The sequence below is a fragment of the Paramormyrops kingsleyae genome, chromosome 23 (assembly GCF_048594095.1).
Source record: "Paramormyrops kingsleyae isolate MSU_618 chromosome 23, PKINGS_0.4, whole genome shotgun sequence".
In the NCBI taxonomy this organism is placed as follows: Eukaryota; Metazoa; Chordata; class Actinopteri; order Osteoglossiformes; family Mormyridae; genus Paramormyrops; species Paramormyrops kingsleyae.
In genome coordinates, this window is record NC_132819.1 from 23681264 (window position 1) to 23698697 (window position 17434).

Consider the following 17434-nt stretch of genomic DNA (forward strand, 5'->3'; position numbering starts at 1 on the left):
AATTTAAAACGCCATTAGTAAATATAAATGGCCTAATGTGCGACTACATTTCCCAGCAGCCTCCTCGCCGTAGGAAATGGCTTCATCACGTTTTAATAAAGCATGATGGGTAAAATAAATCTCCCTTTCCGGCTGGTACGCCATCACGAATGTAAGTAAGCCTGATAATTCTGCTTTAGAATCAATCTAATATCACTTATTAAACAAAGTCATCGCGTCCCGCTATTTAGAATTTAAGAAATTAAATGTTGTAACGCGCGGGAACAACCTTTATTTTGTTGAAGTCCGATATCGAAGAGTATCATTTTGAGCACTGTTTTTATGGATGTGCATGGGCCGCGGTTTGCAGTTATTAATGTCTTGTAACTTTGAATTGTAATTGGAGAGATAGATATATGCATAAACTTGCAAGCGGGCCGTTAATGGCTTAAGTTAAACTATTTGACTTTAAGTTGTAAAGCTATGTTAGTATTGTCTGGTTAAGCGAACTTGTCGGCTAATTTGCCCTCGTGGCCTACAGTATTGCTATAAGGGGGATGTGATTTTCCGAGGTGCGGGTAACGTGAGGAGGAATGCAGTTTAAACTACTGATCCTTAACAGTCAGCCTTTCAGGTTGTTTGGTTGTTCCCGGTACCAGTGTGTTACACAGGGTTACGTACTGAGAGATGCTGCTTTTGTCGCTGTCATGTACAGAGTGGCTTTGCAGTGTGTCACACGGCGCCTGTCGTTTCTTGTAGCTGAGGCAAAATGGGAGCGTACAAGTATATGCAGGAGCTATGGAGGAAAAAGCAGTCCGACGTGATGCGCTTCCTGCTCCGCGTCCGGTGCTGGCAGTACCGCCAGCTGTCCTCGCTGCACCGGACTCCTAGACCTACCAGACCCGACAAGGCGCGCCGACTCGGGTACAAGGCCAAGCAAGGTGGGTAACCCGCGGTCCATCTGTTAAATCTTTTAATTAAATAATGTAAATGGTAAGCATTAATGTACACCAGGGCTATTCAAATCATTGTCTTCTAAATCAGTCCTGCTAATTATAATTGCAATTAATTATAATTATTTTCCAGCCTTCCTTTTTCTGTGAACCAGGTGTGAAGACTCCGGCCAATCAATCAGGAATTATTAAACTACCTGAGAGACCTGAAGAGGCCTGGATTTGAAATGGAGGTCCAGATTTGAAGAGCCCTGATATAAAAGTACCTGTTTTAAGAAATCATGGAAACGTTTGGCCAATGTATGCGATTAATGAGCTGTCAGCTATTCTCCCAACGATGCTTACCATATCATTTGTGGACCTCGATTCCAAATCCAGGCCTTGTTTTCAGTTCTACCGGGTAGTTAGTTTAATAATTACTGATTCTGATTGGTCAGAGGCTTCACACCTGACTGACAGGTAAAGGAAGTCTGGAAAACCAGCAGGGCTCGGACCCGAGGACCGTGATTTGAATAACCCTGACGTAGACCATGAGCTGATATCTCCCATTGGGTTTAAAAAAAAAAAACTGCTAGACCCCTTAACATTGTGGCATGCTACCCCTGTGTCCTGGTTGTCTGTCATTTTTATGTTCACCTTAAAACCTGCAGCCATATGTTCAGTCTGTCCAGAAGGTCTTAATATTTAACCCTAACAACTGTGTCGATAAAGCTGAAATGTGGCAACAAACAGGCAAATCCGTAATGCAGTTATGTTGAAGGTTCCACACCAGGTAAGCCTCGGATTACCCAGAATGCTCCTGATCGCGAACTTCTGTCTTTGCCCTTTGACAGGCTATGTCATCTACCGTGTGCGCGTGCGCCGCGGGGGCCGCAAACGCCCCGTGCCCAAGGGCGCCACCTACGGCAAGCCTGTGCACCACGGTGTCAACCAGCTGAAGTTCGCCCGCAGCCTCCAGTCCGTCGCAGAGGTCAGTGTCCCATCCCAAGTCCATCACTGGTTCAGCACATCTGAAAGGACGGGTCTCTCGTGTTTGGCTGAAATGAGTGAGGGCGGGAAATCATGGCCGTTATGAGACAGGCGTGTGATGGGAGAAATGAGGTTTTAGCCAAAATGTGGACTAGCTCAGTCATTCACCTTCTCTTATAGGGTGATGCAGGCAATATCAAGTGTGTTGTGATCCCAGCCACACTGACTATGCTCCTTAATCACCGTTCCGACATCGGTCCCAACTTTGGACCAATGAGCCCCATGGTGCACTGTAGCATTGTCATGTGGGTGGGGGGGGGGGGGGCACATGGCCAAGATAGTCTCAGCTGAATATCGCTGATTTAAATCAGTGTTTTCTGCTTAAAATTGTAAATGTTTATGGTTCTTAATCATGGATGAAATAGGTTTTCAGAGTAATGATGGCATTGTTCCTAGTTCTTTGCTCTTTGGCGGTGGCCAAAGGAATTGTATTGGTGGCAGTGACTAGCAGGCCTTCTGTATGCGATTATATAAAGTGCTTATTGGACAGGTAATCTGACCTGTGCATTTGATTGGTTAGGAGCGTGCCGGTCGTCACTGTGGCGCCCTGCGGGTCCTGAACTCCTACTGGGTGGGAGAAGATTCCACATACAAGTTCTTTGAGGTCGTCCTCATCGACCCCTTCCACAAGGCTATCAGACGCAACCCCGACACCCAATGGATCACGAAGCCGGTGCACAAGCACAGAGAGATGCGCGGCCTGACGTCCGCGGGCAAGAAGAGCCGCGGCCTGGGCAAGGGCCACAAGTTCCATCTGACCATCGGAGGGTCGCGCAGGGCGGCCTGGAAGCGCCGCAACACCCTGCAGCTGCGTCGCTACCGCTAACGGGTGTCTGCATGTTCAGAGCTTTCAGTCCAATAAAATCTTTGTTTGCCCTGGTACTTTGCCTTCCCTGCTTCTGTTTCCCTCTCTGGATCGGTAATACTAGGGTGACCAGATAATCCATGTCAGGGAGGACACTCTGAGCTAGGACAGGAATTGTAAATTACCATTTCAATTAAACGGACCTGGATTTCACTTGAGCACTGAGTTCTTGCTGTGTGCTGATTGGTCAGTCTCCTATAATCATGCATGTGTCACTAATGTTAATGTGAAACAGCTGGATGAGTCTTTCAGTCAAGGAAATAAACCAGTCAAAGCACAAGAAGAGCTGAACTAATTAGCCGAGCACAGGAGCCTTTCAATTTGAAAGTAGTTTGTAAAACCTGAAGTAGCTCAAAGTGTCCTCCCTGACATGGATTATCTGGTCACCCTAGGTAATACCCCGAAATACGCAGCTAATGTGAAAATGGAAGACTAGTTACAGCGTGGTTCCGGCTCACTTCGGTTTTCCACTGCGGAAGGGTGAAGGCGTTGCCGGGTTTTGAGAGCGACGGTGACATAAACTGAAGACGCTTATTTACTGTTCGCGAGAATCGCTGTTATGTTGGCATCAAACGCTAGTGGAATTGGCATTTGCTCATGTAAACTTGTATTACGAATTCATTCCATTCAGCTGCTCTATTGGACTTTAAGTAGATGGAAATTTCCAACCAAGTTATTGGGAATGCAACAATACATTGCGATGTGTGATACTACCAATAATAAATAATATATATATAATATGCCCGTTTTTCCTTTGGATAATCCATGAATATCGATGCTGATCACCGGATGTTAGATTACATCTCTAGGTGTGTGGAGTTTAAGTCAAGGGAGGTGATGCTAAGATAATAAAATTCCCGGGTAAGACCCAACCTAGAATATTGTGTGCGGGCTTGGTCACCGTATCAAAGGACATTGATGCCACACAAAGGGTTCAATGTAGAGCTACAAGAATGATTTATGGTCTTATAGGAATGTCTTACGAGGAGAGGTTAGCTGAGCTGAATCTGTTCAGCCTCGAGCAAAGGAAGCCAAGGGTGGACATGATACAAGTATATAAGATTCTAACGGGTCTGGATGCTCATCAACCAAATACAACTCATGGCCACAGGTGGAAATTAGCAGGAGAACATTGTAAACTGGATTTGAGAAAGCACTTCTTTACACAGCATGTAGTTAGAGTATGGAATAGTCTTTTACCGTAAGCTAAAACCTTGAGTTCCTTTGAATCAGAGCTAGATAAGATTTTAACAACTGAGCTATTAGTTGAGTTCTCCCCAGACGAGCTTGATGGACCGTATGGCGGCGCCTCATTTGTGAGTTTATGTTCCTATTTTGACCAATTAGATGGCGGTGAGACAGCCAGCTCTGATTGGTCATGCTTTCAGTCCTGCTAGTAAACAGGGTTATGTCGGCTTGCATAATTCACAATGGTAAACAGTTTGCGGAACAGCTCAGTTCTTGGCGGTGGAAAAGTGCCGCAAGCACCATTGCATTGGGATTTTGATGCCTTATCCACCAGCTTGTCGGTAGGCTGTGTTTGGTACTGGGAAGGATCCAGATGTGTAAAATCATGGAATTCCTTTGGTTTCACCAGAACTGGTCCAATGTTTCTGTTCCATTAGATTTCCGCCCCTTAAGTACTAGGAACACTATGTACCTACAAGGGTAATGAGGTCATCTGTTTGGTGCCAAAATGTCAGGCTACAGTAGTGGATGCATCATTGCAGCAGGAAATGCATTTGGTGGTCTGCTGTAAAGTACAAGCGTGTGTTCCAGCAGCAGAGGCTGCCATTAAGGAAAGACCTGCCATTAAGGAAAGGCCTGCGAGGCCAGCTTGCGGTGGCTGGCCTTCCATTGCAGCAGCTGTGTGTGAATTAGCGGGGGAGCGGAGTGTGAGCCTTACCGAGAGGCAACCTTATGCACAGAGAACACAAAGCACATTTAGTGCTCCTGGCTCTACATTCATCCAGTGTCACCGAGTCATGGCCTCATCCAGGGAAGCCAAGGGTGCAGATGCATTATTATGCAGGTAAGGAGGATCTGTGAAATGCCATGACACTGCAGAACTATCACAGATTCTGGACAGAAATGTTTTTGTGTCTCTTTTTATCATTCATGAAAACCACCTATGCTGACTTTGCCCTGTGGAGGAATAAGGAATTTGCTCCAGAATTTGACATTGACTTTAACCAAATTAAAGGTAAATTTCTGTAATATAGTACTGTTAATTTTCCGCTCGTTTTTTGTGTGCTGCCAGAAATGATTAATTTAAACAAGCAGATTTTAATTGCGTGTACAAAAGCCATTATAAGCATCACTTAATTATATTTAAGCAATGTTAATATATGATCGTTTTTGCATTCTGACACCTTATTGTCCATGACTTTATTCCTAATATGCCACCAGTTAAGCACCTTCTTATATTCTAACAGGTCTGGATGCTGTTCAGCCAAATGGTTATTTCAATATTAGTATACTATAGATAATAAATACTATAGAACTCAGTAGAGCATGGCATAGTCTCCCTGTTAGTGTAGTGGAAGCTAAAACCCTGAGTTCCTTTAAATCAGAGCTAGATAAGATTTTAACAACTCTGAGCTATTAGTTAATTCTCCCCAAACGAGCTTGATGGGCCGAATGGTCTCCTCTCGTTTGTAAATTTCTTCTTATGTTCTATCACACAGTATTTAAAATTAGACCTGAACAATTTTTAGAAAATAGTCTCACTGTTGAAGTGTACAGAAGCAGTTTTTTTCTTAATATGAGCCAGAAAGGTACTTGCTGACCATTTCCCAGTAAAACGGGTCAGCAAGCTGACTTACAATGCATTCGACTGTATATTTGGGCCATCTTACTGCGTGACCCACCTTTGAAAGTGAGACAGCAGAGCAAGTCCTTCCCGTCGCTGGATCAAAGAGAGCGCGCCGCCTTGTGAGCGCGCTCTCCGCAACTCCGACGCGGCGTGGACTTGGTTAGATTACAATCCGGTTCAAGACTGCGGGGTTTTTATTGCTGAGTGAGCAGCCGCAGCCCGCAGCAGCAAACATAACAGGCTGTATTCACAACTGAAAAAAGGTATTTTGTGCAAAGGTATTTGTCAAATCCTGGTAGTTAAAGCAGCCTAGTAGGGTAGTAAAGCGGTAAGGTCTTGAACTGGGACAGACCTCGCCTTAAAGCCACTTGAGCAACGTAAACCGACAACCAGAATTTCTCCAATAGAACATCAAGCTCTGTACAAAGGTGAAAATTGCAAATTGCTTTAGATAAAGTTTAAGTACTAGTTCCTAGACGACAAAGGTACCTCTTGCCAAATACCTTCAAGGATAAAGGACATCATCTCGACGCTTATTTAATTATATAGTTAGTTTTCAAATAACCCGATGGATTTGGAAAGAAATTGCTAGAATTTTCACATTCATAATGGGTATTTGTTGTATGTTTACTGTCAAATTACAGCACGCAAATTGTCAGGCTGTCATTGTTAGCGATTCTCCGTGGACGCTGAAGGAACCTTCATGTTGCACGGTGTTACTGTTCGCACTGGACATGCAGTGACGCTCGACATGAAAAAGGTGACGCGTCTTCCATTCCTTTGTCCTGCACGGGTCATTCGGGGGTTGCTGTGGATCAAGGCTATAGAGAGACCGTATTCTCAGGGGGCTAAAGCACAGCTGGTCTCTGGGCTTGCTATAAATTACTAGCTTTGTGAGAACGGAGGAATGTTTGAATCAGGGGTTTCATTTTCTTGGAATGGAAAAAAAAACCTGCAGATACTTCAGGCGCTCCAGAGATAGTTCTACAAACTATTGCAGAATTGATATTGTTTCATGTTTAGATTCCCGACATTCAAAACCCCGTGATAACAGCTATAACAAGCTCTGTACAACATGCTTGCGAATGACGTACATTCTGTTCCCTGGGTTTTAATTCGTCGGGTGGGTCAAATTCAGGCGCATTTGCTAGATAATATTATTCTGCACAATTTTCCACTGGACAGATGTCTTGTCCCCTCTAGCGACTTCCCTGACATATCTTAATATAACCACATGACTTGTACTGCAGCAGCGTTTCACCTGGCCCAGAAGTTTGTGTTGTATACAGGCTATTCCGCTGACAGCACCTGTGCACATACAGTACCACTGAAAGGAGCCCATTTAAAAACTTCACCCGATTTAAAATTTTCGATATACATTTTGCACAAGGTCCTCGTCAAAGTGAATTGCCATCAGTAATTGTAATTTGCCCACTGATACTTTGGGACATGGATACAGGAAAGCCATCTTGACGGAGGCCAGACATGGGTGACCCTGATCCTTGTCTAATGGGAAAACATACAACTCACCATCACCTGAATTAAATCTGAGAACAGAAAGGATTTCAGTCAGAATCAGAGAGGAACCTGATTTAAAGGTAAGGACAAAAAAACCAAGAGCATCTTTATATTTACAATATATATATTTACAATTTCTAATCCAGCAAGAAGCTGGATATGGAGGTTCAGGAATTAACCAAGCGTCTGTGAGCTTGTGCCAAGTAGCACTGGGGTTACAGTGAACCATCACCTCAAAGCTGTTGACTTTGTTGGTGGTGACTGAACGTCCTGTACAATCTCCCCCAAAGCAAAATTGTTCATTCAGGTCTAAAGACTAATACCACATGCAGAAATGCCAAACCAAATACGCCATGATGTGGTTCAAGTTCCAAACCTGTTACGTGACATCTGGACGAAGCGTGAATGTTGTGCGGCATCCAAATTTAGATTGACACCAAGCCCCACCCAACAAGCACCCCACCTTCTTCTCAGGACATTTATCAACGGTGATTTATAGACACCAAGCCCTCTGTAGGTCAGAAGTCAGGCACCTCCTATTCCACAAAAGGGCACTAAGTGACCACTATATTTTAAGTGTCCCGATAGGTTTTCTAATACAACTGTCCATCTGTCGTCCAGCCACAGATCCAGGACAGGGTCATTAGGGGGTGGGCAGGAGTACACCCTAAATGGAATGTCACTCCTAATGCAACATAACCAGGGGTCAATACCATGCCAAATTTTGATGGACATTTCAATGAAAATACAATTTTTACCACAGACAAGATATTTAAAATGGTACATAGCTTTTTGTTCTCAATCAAAATATTTTGCCTCTGACACGTGTATAGGCAGGTTGAAAATCCCAGAATGTAACCATTAACATTATTCTTCTAAGGAACTGACTTAATCAAATCATTTTTGTTGTCCTGTTAATATTTCTGGTATTTATTTGAAGCCCCCTCGCCGGCCAGTAGATGTGACCAGATATTGAAGAAAATGCAAACAGAGCCAGTGGTAGTGAGAGAAGTAGTGTGAGTAATAGTGTGAGAATAATAGTGTAAGAGTAATAGTGTGAGAATAATAGTGTAAGAGTAGTAGTGTGGGTAATATTGTGAGAATAATAGTGTAAGAGTAGTAGTGTGAGTAATAGTGTGAGAATAATAGTGTAAGAGTAGTAGTGTGAGTAATAGTGTGAGAATAATAGTGTAAGAGTAGTAGTGTGAGTAATAGTGTGGGAGAAAAGGGGACCCCTGCAGAAATAGATGCAGCCTCTTGGGGAGGCTGTACTCAAATGTTCATACATTCCTAACAGGGCAGAGCCAAAAAAGGCCTCAGAAAAATCACAAAACTGAACACTCATATTGTATAGTCAAAACTCTAACTGGGGAGAGAATCGTTATAATAATATTATTGTGAGAGAAATCATTTTAAAAACTGAACTGGAAATTGAACTGGTTTTTATTTTTAAATGCACTATAAAGTTTTCTAACAGTTACAGAGACCTGAACCTTAATGTCTTGTAAAATTGATGTTGTATGCTAAGATAAGGTTTTTGCATAGAAGTACGTACGCAGTCCATCGATTCAAGGCAATCTCTTTATTCAAAACGTATAGCCACCAGTACTCGGGTCTGAAGTGGACACACTAATAGAGTGTTTCAGACCATTATACTTGTTTTAAAAGGCTTTTAAAGTTCCTACTAATAGAATATCCGACAGTGCCTCTGGGAAACGTAAACGTAATGTCTTGCTCTCAGCGTTTAAATGGGCTTTCATCCTGTTGCAGAAAAAATAATAAAAATAAAAACTAGGACACATGTATTTTAAAAAATGTATTAAAAAACTAAACAATTCCTCACACGGTATATTTCAAGCATCAAATGAACACAGCATTTTGACTACAGAAATAACAGGATTTGACGTATTTTAATTTGTTACGCATTTTTACGAAAGGGGGAGTGGGCAAAGTGGTTCAGTGGTTAGGCGTGTTGCCACATATTAGGCCAAATGACATTTCTAAAATTCCCATAGTGTGTGAGAGAGAGAGAGAGTTCGCAAGCGTCTGCAACGTGATGCACTGGTATTTCATCCAGGTGTATGTCAGGCTTGTGACCTGTGTTCCTGCGTTGCCTGGGATAGACTCAGTCTTAAAAGCAATCTGTCTTAAACAACACGGACTAGTATAGGCACAGACCGATGCCCATGATTCAAATAAGGACATCATCGCACACCTGTGGTACGTATATGGACATATGATCGAGCAATGACTGCTTCTGCACAGTCCTTGCTATGTTAAATAGCTGACGTCACGGAATTCGTTACCGAGTTATGCGTAGGCATACACTTAAATCACATATGAATAAATACATGGGTGCATTTTTAAAGGTGTCTGAAGCCACATATTAAGATATAAGCTAACTTTAAGACGCAAGCTAGCGCAAAGACATTGCTTTGTCCGTAAAGAATAAATGCCAATTCTTCGGCCAGAGGAATGTGTCAGTTTTCTTAAACGGGGTGGATTTTCTGCTTCGCCAGCAGTCGGGTGCCCCCCTCCCCTGTCTCCTAGAGGTCGGTGCTGGAAGGTGCCCTTCGACGATCTTCGCCGTTTCTTCCGCACTTCGAAAGTGTGTCAGTGGGTTACATCGACTCCAGCGCCGGGGCCGAGGGAGGAGCCCCTCATCTGGGTCACATGGTCGCCCGTGAACATACTTCTCGGAACAGTCAGTGCTAGCAAGCTGATGACAGAGAGGAGTTGCTACAACACGGCTCGGTGATCGTTGTTTTCGCAGCGGGAGGGGGGAAAGCCCATTTATATATATTTTAAATACATGTATTCAGGGCAGAAATAAACAGCGATCATTTCCGAGAAGCCTCAGCGGAAGGAAGGAAAGCGGAATAGGCAAGTTAAAAGGGGATCGACCCATTCATTAAGACGAGTTGGCTATAAGCTAAACTGCACCCGACTACGACTGTCGGTTATTTGTTTTTTTGCGGATAACAGAATCTGGACTGCAGTAAATCAGACATCGCCGGCGACAAAGCGATTCAAACGGCGGTGCGCTAGTCCGACCCGCGACGCTGGCTGGCTAGCAGAGTGGCCGGGCGGTAGTTGTCAGTCCGGCGCTTATCCAGCCACTTTCCTGGCATTTTATCGCTTCCAGGGTTTCCGACTGGCGTCTTCCCCGATTGCTCGTGAAGGCGAACGAGACGGCACCCATTTTAAACGTGCAAAGTTTTAAAGGTGGACATGGAATCGACAAAAGCTGGTAAGAAATTGTCAAGCTTTCGTTGTATTTTAAGTACTGGTGTTTGTCAGATTTGTTAAAATCGGGGGATTCTTGACTGTATTTGGACGTTACGGATACGTGTTGGTAGATACGATGTTCTTGTATTTTGCTATGTGCTAAATAATTATACATAACGAAAATAATGGGTTTTATGCTCCTTCTTAAATTTATTTGGCCGTCGCGTTTAAAACATTTTTGTGCAGGGTCTTAAAAATTTATGTTTTGCCCAGTCAGTGTCAGCCTTAAAAATATCTGGGTTAGGAGTGCCAGTACGGCTGCTGACATTACAGGAGCAGTTGGCTCGAACGGCATTGCAGTTCCTCTACTCACATGGACCGGCCAGTCTAGCCATGTGCGGCTCTGTTTACGCTCCCCGTGCGTCGCCGCTGATTGGCCGAGGGCGGCGGTGATGTCATCATTGCATAATTCGGCACGGTGGAACGGCGCGGCCACCGGCTGCGGATACACGTGAGGCGGCCGCTGGCTGCGCGCGCGGTGACCTACTTTCTCGCTCGTGTCCCGGAGGAGACATGACAGCTCCACGTGGGGGCGTGTTCGGCAGCTCGGAATCTGCTGTCTGTGCCAGATCTGCCGTCAGAGGACGCTCGCTCCTATACACGTAATGTTCATGTAGCCATTTGTATGCAGCATTATTATATGCATTTAACCAGATAGTGTGCATACAATACAGTATGGATCACGCACATAACATGGACATAATAGTGTAAAAATTCATAATATTGGTAGCTTTTATTAATCTGTTTGTAAGAACCCCCACATCACAAGGCACACGAGTCTTGTGTCCGGTTTATTTGCAGATAGTGGGTAGTGACATTTATTATATTTTCCAGACAAACTTTGTCATCATGCATATATTTTAAAGTTTGGGCACATTTAAACCTCGTGCTTTATATAAGCGAACGTATTGTTGTCGTGTCTTTAAACCATGTTAACGCGAGCGGTAAGTTATGGCACTGAGAGTTAATATTTCCTGTTACATAAATGCATCATCAGCGCGTTACTCGATTGAATAACGGTTGTCGAGCAGCACGTGTCCTTACAGCGACTTGCATAGGTCAGTAAAACCGGCGCGTGGAGATTTTTGGAATTCTTCCATTTAGGTGACCTTAATTCATTCAGAGGGCTACGATATAGTGACACTTTCTATTTTAGAAATTAGATTTTAAAAAGTTTTTAATATTAAGGGAACTCCGACTTGAAATATTTTATAAGCATTGAACAGGACAAGAGAACATTTTTGAACATTTTCAGGACAAAAGAGAATTTTTCTTTTTTTGTTTGAATGGTTTTCTCAATATGACCATTTTTTTGCGTTTTAGTTTGAATTCAGTTGCAGTGCAAAAGTACATTTTCTTGGCTCACTGATTGGCTTGTTTATATGTCTAGTTTTATAAAATACCCACCCACCCCAAAAAACCTAATCCGTTTTCAGTAGTTTTACCCTCAGAAATGTTTAAAGTGGCCTTTGTCCCCCTGTCAGAAGCTGAGATGGTGTTTCATGACAGTCGCCTACATCCTTTTAGAACAGGCATTATGTAACACTGTTATCTAACTGTCGAGAATGGGGAGTAAGAAACCAGGTTTAGCCAATGGCGAGAAGAAAAAAAATCCGAGTGGTCTGTCTGGTCTACTCTTCCTCACTGGGAGGAGTGCTGCCGCACTGCATTCTGGGTAGGCTACCTTAGCAAGCGTTAATCTTCCTGCTGTCTGGAGACTTTGGTTTTATAGCGAGAAACAGCATTCCATCAGGAGAACATTGCACTATCAACATTACACGGATTTGTCCTATTTCTTACTTGTACAAAATTTTAATAGGATTTTTTTTTATCACTTTCTTCATATTTTACTGCATAGTATAGTTTCTGCATGTCCCCTTAATCAGGTTATTCAGCAGAGATCCTCTGACACTCTGTTTCCTTGGCAGGAGGTGTGATCGCGTACATCAGCTCCGCCAGCTCCTCCTCCAGCCCCGAGTCGTGCCACAGCGACAGCTCCAACGGCAGCTACCAGTCCTCCTCCCCCCCCCACAACTCCTTCCCCAGCTGGCGGCAGGCCAGGCCTGCGGATGCCCCCCTCTCCAGCCCTAACCAAGCCCCCCAGCGGGTGCACAGCAACCCCAAGGCGGGACGCACCCCCTCCACCACCAAATGCGGCATCACGAGTGAGTGATGGCTGAGACGGATTGTCACGTGGCGTGTTTCATAGCGCGTTATTTTCACGCACTGCGGTATTGGGATCATTTGTTGATTTTGCTGTCCTACACCTTTAACTGAGGTCGTGGGGAACGGCAGCAGTCGTGATTAATGCTTGTCTGTGTCCTGTGCTGCAGAGATCAACGGGCTGGTGCTACTGTGTAAGGTGTGCGGAGATGTGGCCTCAGGGTTCCACTACGGCGTTCACGCCTGCGAGGGCTGCAAGGTGAGGATGAGGGCCGAGAACAAGACCGTGAACGACCGTGACTGCTGCGCAAAGTCAGTGGACTGAAATGGGTTAGGAGTTTGAGACCAAAGAACCAGTTCAGCCACCAGTTTCTGCTCTGTTGGAAACCAGACCATATTGCAGTCTAATATTGAGACACTGTTCTTTAATACCTGACTGATTTTTGCAGATTTAAATCTATGGTCTGAATTGTTATTAGATATGCCCTTCAGCTTCTGCTGACATTAGCTGGTTTTGCTGTGACCCGTATCAGAGCGGTGGTGTGTTCAGGGTGTATCACACTGTGCCGCTCATCATCGCCCCCTGCAGGCGAGGGCTGTCAGTTCACCTGCTGGTGTCCAGCGAGGCATTGCAAGGCACAGTTACTCCACTGAGCCGAAACACCCTGACCTGCTCGGAGTCCTTGCCTCGGGCAAAAGAATGTCAGATACAGCCCAAAATTAGACATGGTTCCAGGCATCCTGCCTGCGCTCAGAATTTGCAGGTCAAGTTGGTTCAGTGACACGATAAGCCAATTATCCAGCCATTAGTTTTTAACATTCTTAGGCCTGAATCAATGGCATTTAATAACATTCCAGTTCGTTTGCCATCGTTTAGCATCACATTCCATTTCCTGCATTAGTGCCCAGATGCTTTCCATTAGTTTTAATGCCATCTCGCCGTTCCAGGGATTTCTGTTCGATCTGGGTCACTCCAAGATGCCGCCTGCATGGTGCTGCATGCTCCAGTTCAGCCTAGGAAAACTCCCCCCCCCCGCAAAGCAGTGCAGTTTATTCAGACTCACCAAACCCCCCCCCCCCATCCCTCCCCATGGCCTACTTGTGTACCTGGAGTCACGTGCCTGATGAAGCCCCTCCTCCCCAACAGGGCTTCTTCCGAAGGAGCATCCAGCAGAACATCCAGTACAAGAAGTGCCTTAAGAACGAAAGCTGCCCCATCATGCGGATCAACCGGAACCGGTGCCAGCAGTGCCGCTTCAAAAAGTGTCTGCTAGTTGGCATGTCCCGCGACGGTGGGCGGCTCCCTCTTTTACACCTCTCTCATTTCCTGTTTTTCATCATCTCTTCTTTCGCGTAATTGATGTTTGATTTGTTCGATGGTGCCAGTGTTTGCACTTCATCTTACCCCTGGGAAATCGTAAAGTCTATGCGCCTGCCTATTTATCAATAAAAAATGGACACAGCAGAGCCAAGCAGCGCTATTAAACAGTGTTTTTTTTTTCCCTCGCTCTCTCCACCTCAGCTGTTCGTTTCGGCCGCATCCCCAAGCGAGAGAAGCAGCGCATGCTGCTGGAGATGCAGAGCGCCATGAACAACATCATGAACAGCAACCCGATGCACGGCCAGCTCCATGACAACCAGGCCCCGCCCCTTGGGAGCCAGGCCCCACCCTGCCCCGAAATGACCCCAGAGGACCCCAGCCCCTCTCCTTCCTCCTGCTCGCCCGTGTCTTCACCGCGCTCCAGTCTGCAAGAGCCTGGCCCGGAGCCTGAGCCCCAGGTCATCATGGAAACCTCTCTCAGCTCCGCCTCGGACAGCGGCGAGGAGGAGGTCATCGGCTCGGTGACGAGGGCGCATCAGGAGACCTTCATGTACAACCAGGATCGGTCCAGCCCGCCTGCACAGTCCACGCCCACCCTGGCTTTCACCAAGATGGCGGTACCCAGTGGCGACGGTGTTGGTACGGGGGGGAAGCCGGAAGCTCAGAGCCTCCATGCCAACCACACCAGCATCTCTGGCAGCTACCTGCCTCATGGCACCCAGAGGTCCAACGGGGGCTACGCCTTGCTCAACTACTGCCCAGTAGGGCAGCCCAGCAGCTCCCCCGTGGGTCACTGTCCAGCCTACGCCCACGGCCCATCCAACAGAGCAGAAAATGCCAACGAGACCATGTCTGACGGCTTCAGTGGGCCAGTGTGGAATAGAGGAAACAGGATGCACTTGGTAAGACTCACTGGTCACATGGTGGGAGTGGGCGGGGTTTTCCGATTCGCATTTATGACAGGGCCGTCGTCTTCCTTACAACAATCACTCTGATTGGATCCCCGCCGCGTCACTCTCTCCCCAAGGTGTGCCCCATGAGCATGTCGCCCTATGTTGACCCGAGGAAGTCTGGCCACAGCATCTGGTTGGAGTTCTCCATGAGCTTCACGCCGGCCGTGCGGGAGGTGGTGGAGTTTGCGAAGCGGATTCCCGGCTTCCGCGATCTGTCCCAGCACGACCAGGTCAGCCTGCTGAAGGCTGGCACGTTCGAGGTGGGTTCACCGTTAGCGGCTTCAACGACATTAATAACTTGACGTGCATGATACTCGTCCTGCCTGTGCGCTGTACCTCATTCCTCAGCCCGTGCGTCACTGCCGTCCTCACAGGTGTTAGTGGTGCGCTTCGCGTCGCTGTTCGACGCCAAAGAACGCACCGTGACGTTCTTGAGCGGCAAGAAGTACAGCGTGGAAGCGCTGCGCACTATGGGCGCCGGAGACCTGCTCAACTCCATGTTTGACTTCAGCCAGAAGCTGATGGCCTTGAACCTGACCGAGGAGGAGATGAGCCTCTTCACTGCTGTTGTCCTGGTGTCTGCCGGTGAGCCCCCCAGTCATTACCACCCTCTGTGGTTGTTTGTCATTGGCGGTTTTGCTCTGCAGTGATAACAGGCGCCCTCTGCTGTCTGTCTCCCACAGACCGCTCGGGCATCGAGAACGTAAACTCGGTGGAGGCCTTGCAGGAGACCCTGATTCGGGCTCTGAGGAGCCTGGTCCTGAAGAACCACCCCAACGAGGCAGCGACCTTCACCAAGCTTCTGCTGAAGCTGCCCGACCTCCGCTCCCTCAACAACATGCACTCCGAGCAACTCCTGGCCTTCAAGGTCCACCCCTGAGGTCACGGGCCACATGGTTCCTGTCTCCCCCTTCCCTACTCCTGAAAACGTTCTTTTTAATTGCACAGACTTTGTGCTCTTTCCTTCACAAGTCGAGATTGTGGGCATAAAGGACCACGGGGCGGGGAAACGTAAATCATTGTACTGTAAGGCTTTACACGCCTGTGTTTGTAGAACAAGCACACACACGCACACACACACATTCACACGCTGCGTCTGTGTGTGCGTGGGTGCGGGCGTTTTGGAAGCACCTTTTATATCGTTGAGACATAGTATTATTGCATCGTTAGTGCAATATATGACCCGTTCTGTCTTCTGTCGTTACTGTCGTCATGGGGTCTGTTTTTTTTTTTTGATAGGACTGTTATTTCTGTTCGGCGTATCACAAAGGACCCGCGTTTGGCCGAAGGCAGTGGGTATTTAGTGACGCGGCTGCTGCATGATAAGGAACCTCTGTCTGAGGCCGAGGTCTCAGATCTCTCTGAGTCCGTGCTCAAAAAAAAAAAAAGGGGTGATCCCGACCATGTTTAGAATGTGGAATTGCTGCTAATGCATGGCTGTTTGTGATTGGTCGGTGTCGGCGCCTCCTTGGTTGCTGGGGGAGGAGTCGGTCCTTTTTGATGTTTAATCAGTTCCTTAATTTTAATTTTTAATCCTCCTCCTTCTCCCTCAAACTTATTTAAAGAAAAAGGCACTCTATATTTCAGTTGTAGCTAATGGTGCAGTTGTGTGCGTATGATAACTCTATAATTGTAACGTGGGGTATTTTGAAAGCAGTGAAAAAAACGTTCAGATTGTCATTGTGCGACTTTGGTGAATCGGCATCCGCCCAGTCGGGGCTGAGAGCCGTCCCCTTGCCGCATTAACGCCGCCCGCCACCAAATATGGCGCCGATTTCTGAAATCGCTGGACTGCTTCCAAGTTTGACTGTATAAAACAATTCTACACAAAGCCTAACTTAGCTTAATTTCTCGCATTCCCCTTTGCTTGGGGGCACTAAAACGATATGGGAACATGCCAGAGAGCAGAATGGGATGGATACATGTGACTGCCCCCTTGTGGTCAGCACAAGAATGGCGGTATCATTTTCACTACAACGAATGTAAAGATAACGCTTTTACAATCTGCTAATGTGACCAACAGCACAGCAAACAGAGGATAAAGGGACAGATCAAAAGCGGTCAGGGGAGGAGGATGAGGAGCAGGAGTGTAAATGCTGCATAGCAGTTTCAAAGACCAGCCCTGATATGGAGTGTAGTGACAGCCCCGCTTACCAGTCACCCAGCTGATATGTCTATCTTTGAACCTACTGTAACATAATCATCGTCTGAATCGTTCAGACGATACAAAGCAAGCGATTGCAAGGAAGTGAACGAACGGAAGGAAGCGGTGGGTGGATGGCGGGGAGTCGGGGCGTAGTTGACGGACCCGCATGTGTTCTGTTCTTCTCACCTCTCCCCAGCAGAGGGAGCACTTCGCGCTGTGCCGTTATTTTTCTGTTCATGTAATATGTAAAATGCTAAACTGTGGTCTTAGTTTTTTTGTGAAAGCATATACTTAGATTTATATAGATATATATATATAAATATATAAATATATGCATATTAATAAACATATATACTGAATCATATGCTGGGAAACTTTATTCACAAATGTGTATTATGTACTCA

At 46.1% G+C, this 17434-nt stretch overlaps 2 protein-coding genes across 4 annotated transcripts; both read left to right on the forward strand.

The window, feature by feature from the left end:
• Nucleotides 1–2: 2 nt before the first annotated feature.
• On the forward strand, nucleotides 3–2843 carry rpl15 (ribosomal protein L15). Its single transcript, XM_023809838.2, has 4 exons — nucleotides 3–151; nucleotides 739–920; nucleotides 1766–1902; nucleotides 2482–2843. The coding sequence occupies exons 2-4, from the start codon at nucleotides 749–751 to the stop codon at nucleotides 2785–2787; spliced, it is 615 nt and encodes a 204-aa protein (XP_023665606.1). The 5' UTR covers nucleotides 3–151; nucleotides 739–748; the 3' UTR covers nucleotides 2788–2843.
• Nucleotides 2844–9182: 6339 nt separating this feature from the next.
• On the forward strand, nucleotides 9183–17394 carry nr1d2b (nuclear receptor subfamily 1, group D, member 2b). 3 transcript variants are annotated; one of them, XM_072705540.1, is made up of 9 exons: nucleotides 9183–9379; nucleotides 10305–10409; nucleotides 12376–12612; nucleotides 12781–12869; nucleotides 13758–13902; nucleotides 14133–14833; nucleotides 14959–15144; nucleotides 15259–15469; nucleotides 15568–17394. In XM_072705540.1, the coding sequence occupies exons 2-9, from the start codon at nucleotides 10391–10393 to the stop codon at nucleotides 15762–15764; spliced, it is 1785 nt and encodes a 594-aa protein (XP_072561641.1). In that variant the 5' UTR covers nucleotides 9183–9379; nucleotides 10305–10390; the 3' UTR covers nucleotides 15765–17394. The 3 variants fall into 3 exon arrangements, with proteins under 3 accessions (XP_072561641.1, XP_023665472.1, XP_072561640.1); XM_023809704.2 differs by lacking the exon at nucleotides 9183–9379 and adding an exon at nucleotides 9483–10042; XM_072705539.1 differs by lacking the exon at nucleotides 9183–9379 and having other exon boundaries at nucleotides 9483–10409.
• The last annotated feature ends 40 nt before the right edge of the window (nucleotides 17395–17434 follow it).

Coding starts and splice junctions, on each gene's coding strand:
- rpl15 (XM_023809838.2), top strand. CDS start 749: ATGGGAGCGTACAAGTATATGCAGGAGCTATGGAGGAAAAAGCAGTCC. Junction 921..1,765: donor CGGGTACAAGGCCAAGCAAG/GTGGGTAACCCG, acceptor GCCCTTTGACAG/GCTATGTCATCTACCGTGTG. Junction 1,903..2,481: donor GCCTCCAGTCCGTCGCAGAG/GTCAGTGTCCCA, acceptor TTGATTGGTTAG/GAGCGTGCCGGTCGTCACTG.
- nr1d2b (XM_072705540.1), top strand. Junction 13,903..14,132: donor AGTTGGCATGTCCCGCGACG/GTGGGCGGCTCC, acceptor TCTCCACCTCAG/CTGTTCGTTTCGGCCGCATC. Junction 14,834..14,958: donor GAGGAAACAGGATGCACTTG/GTAAGACTCACT, acceptor TCTCTCCCCAAG/GTGTGCCCCATGAGCATGTC.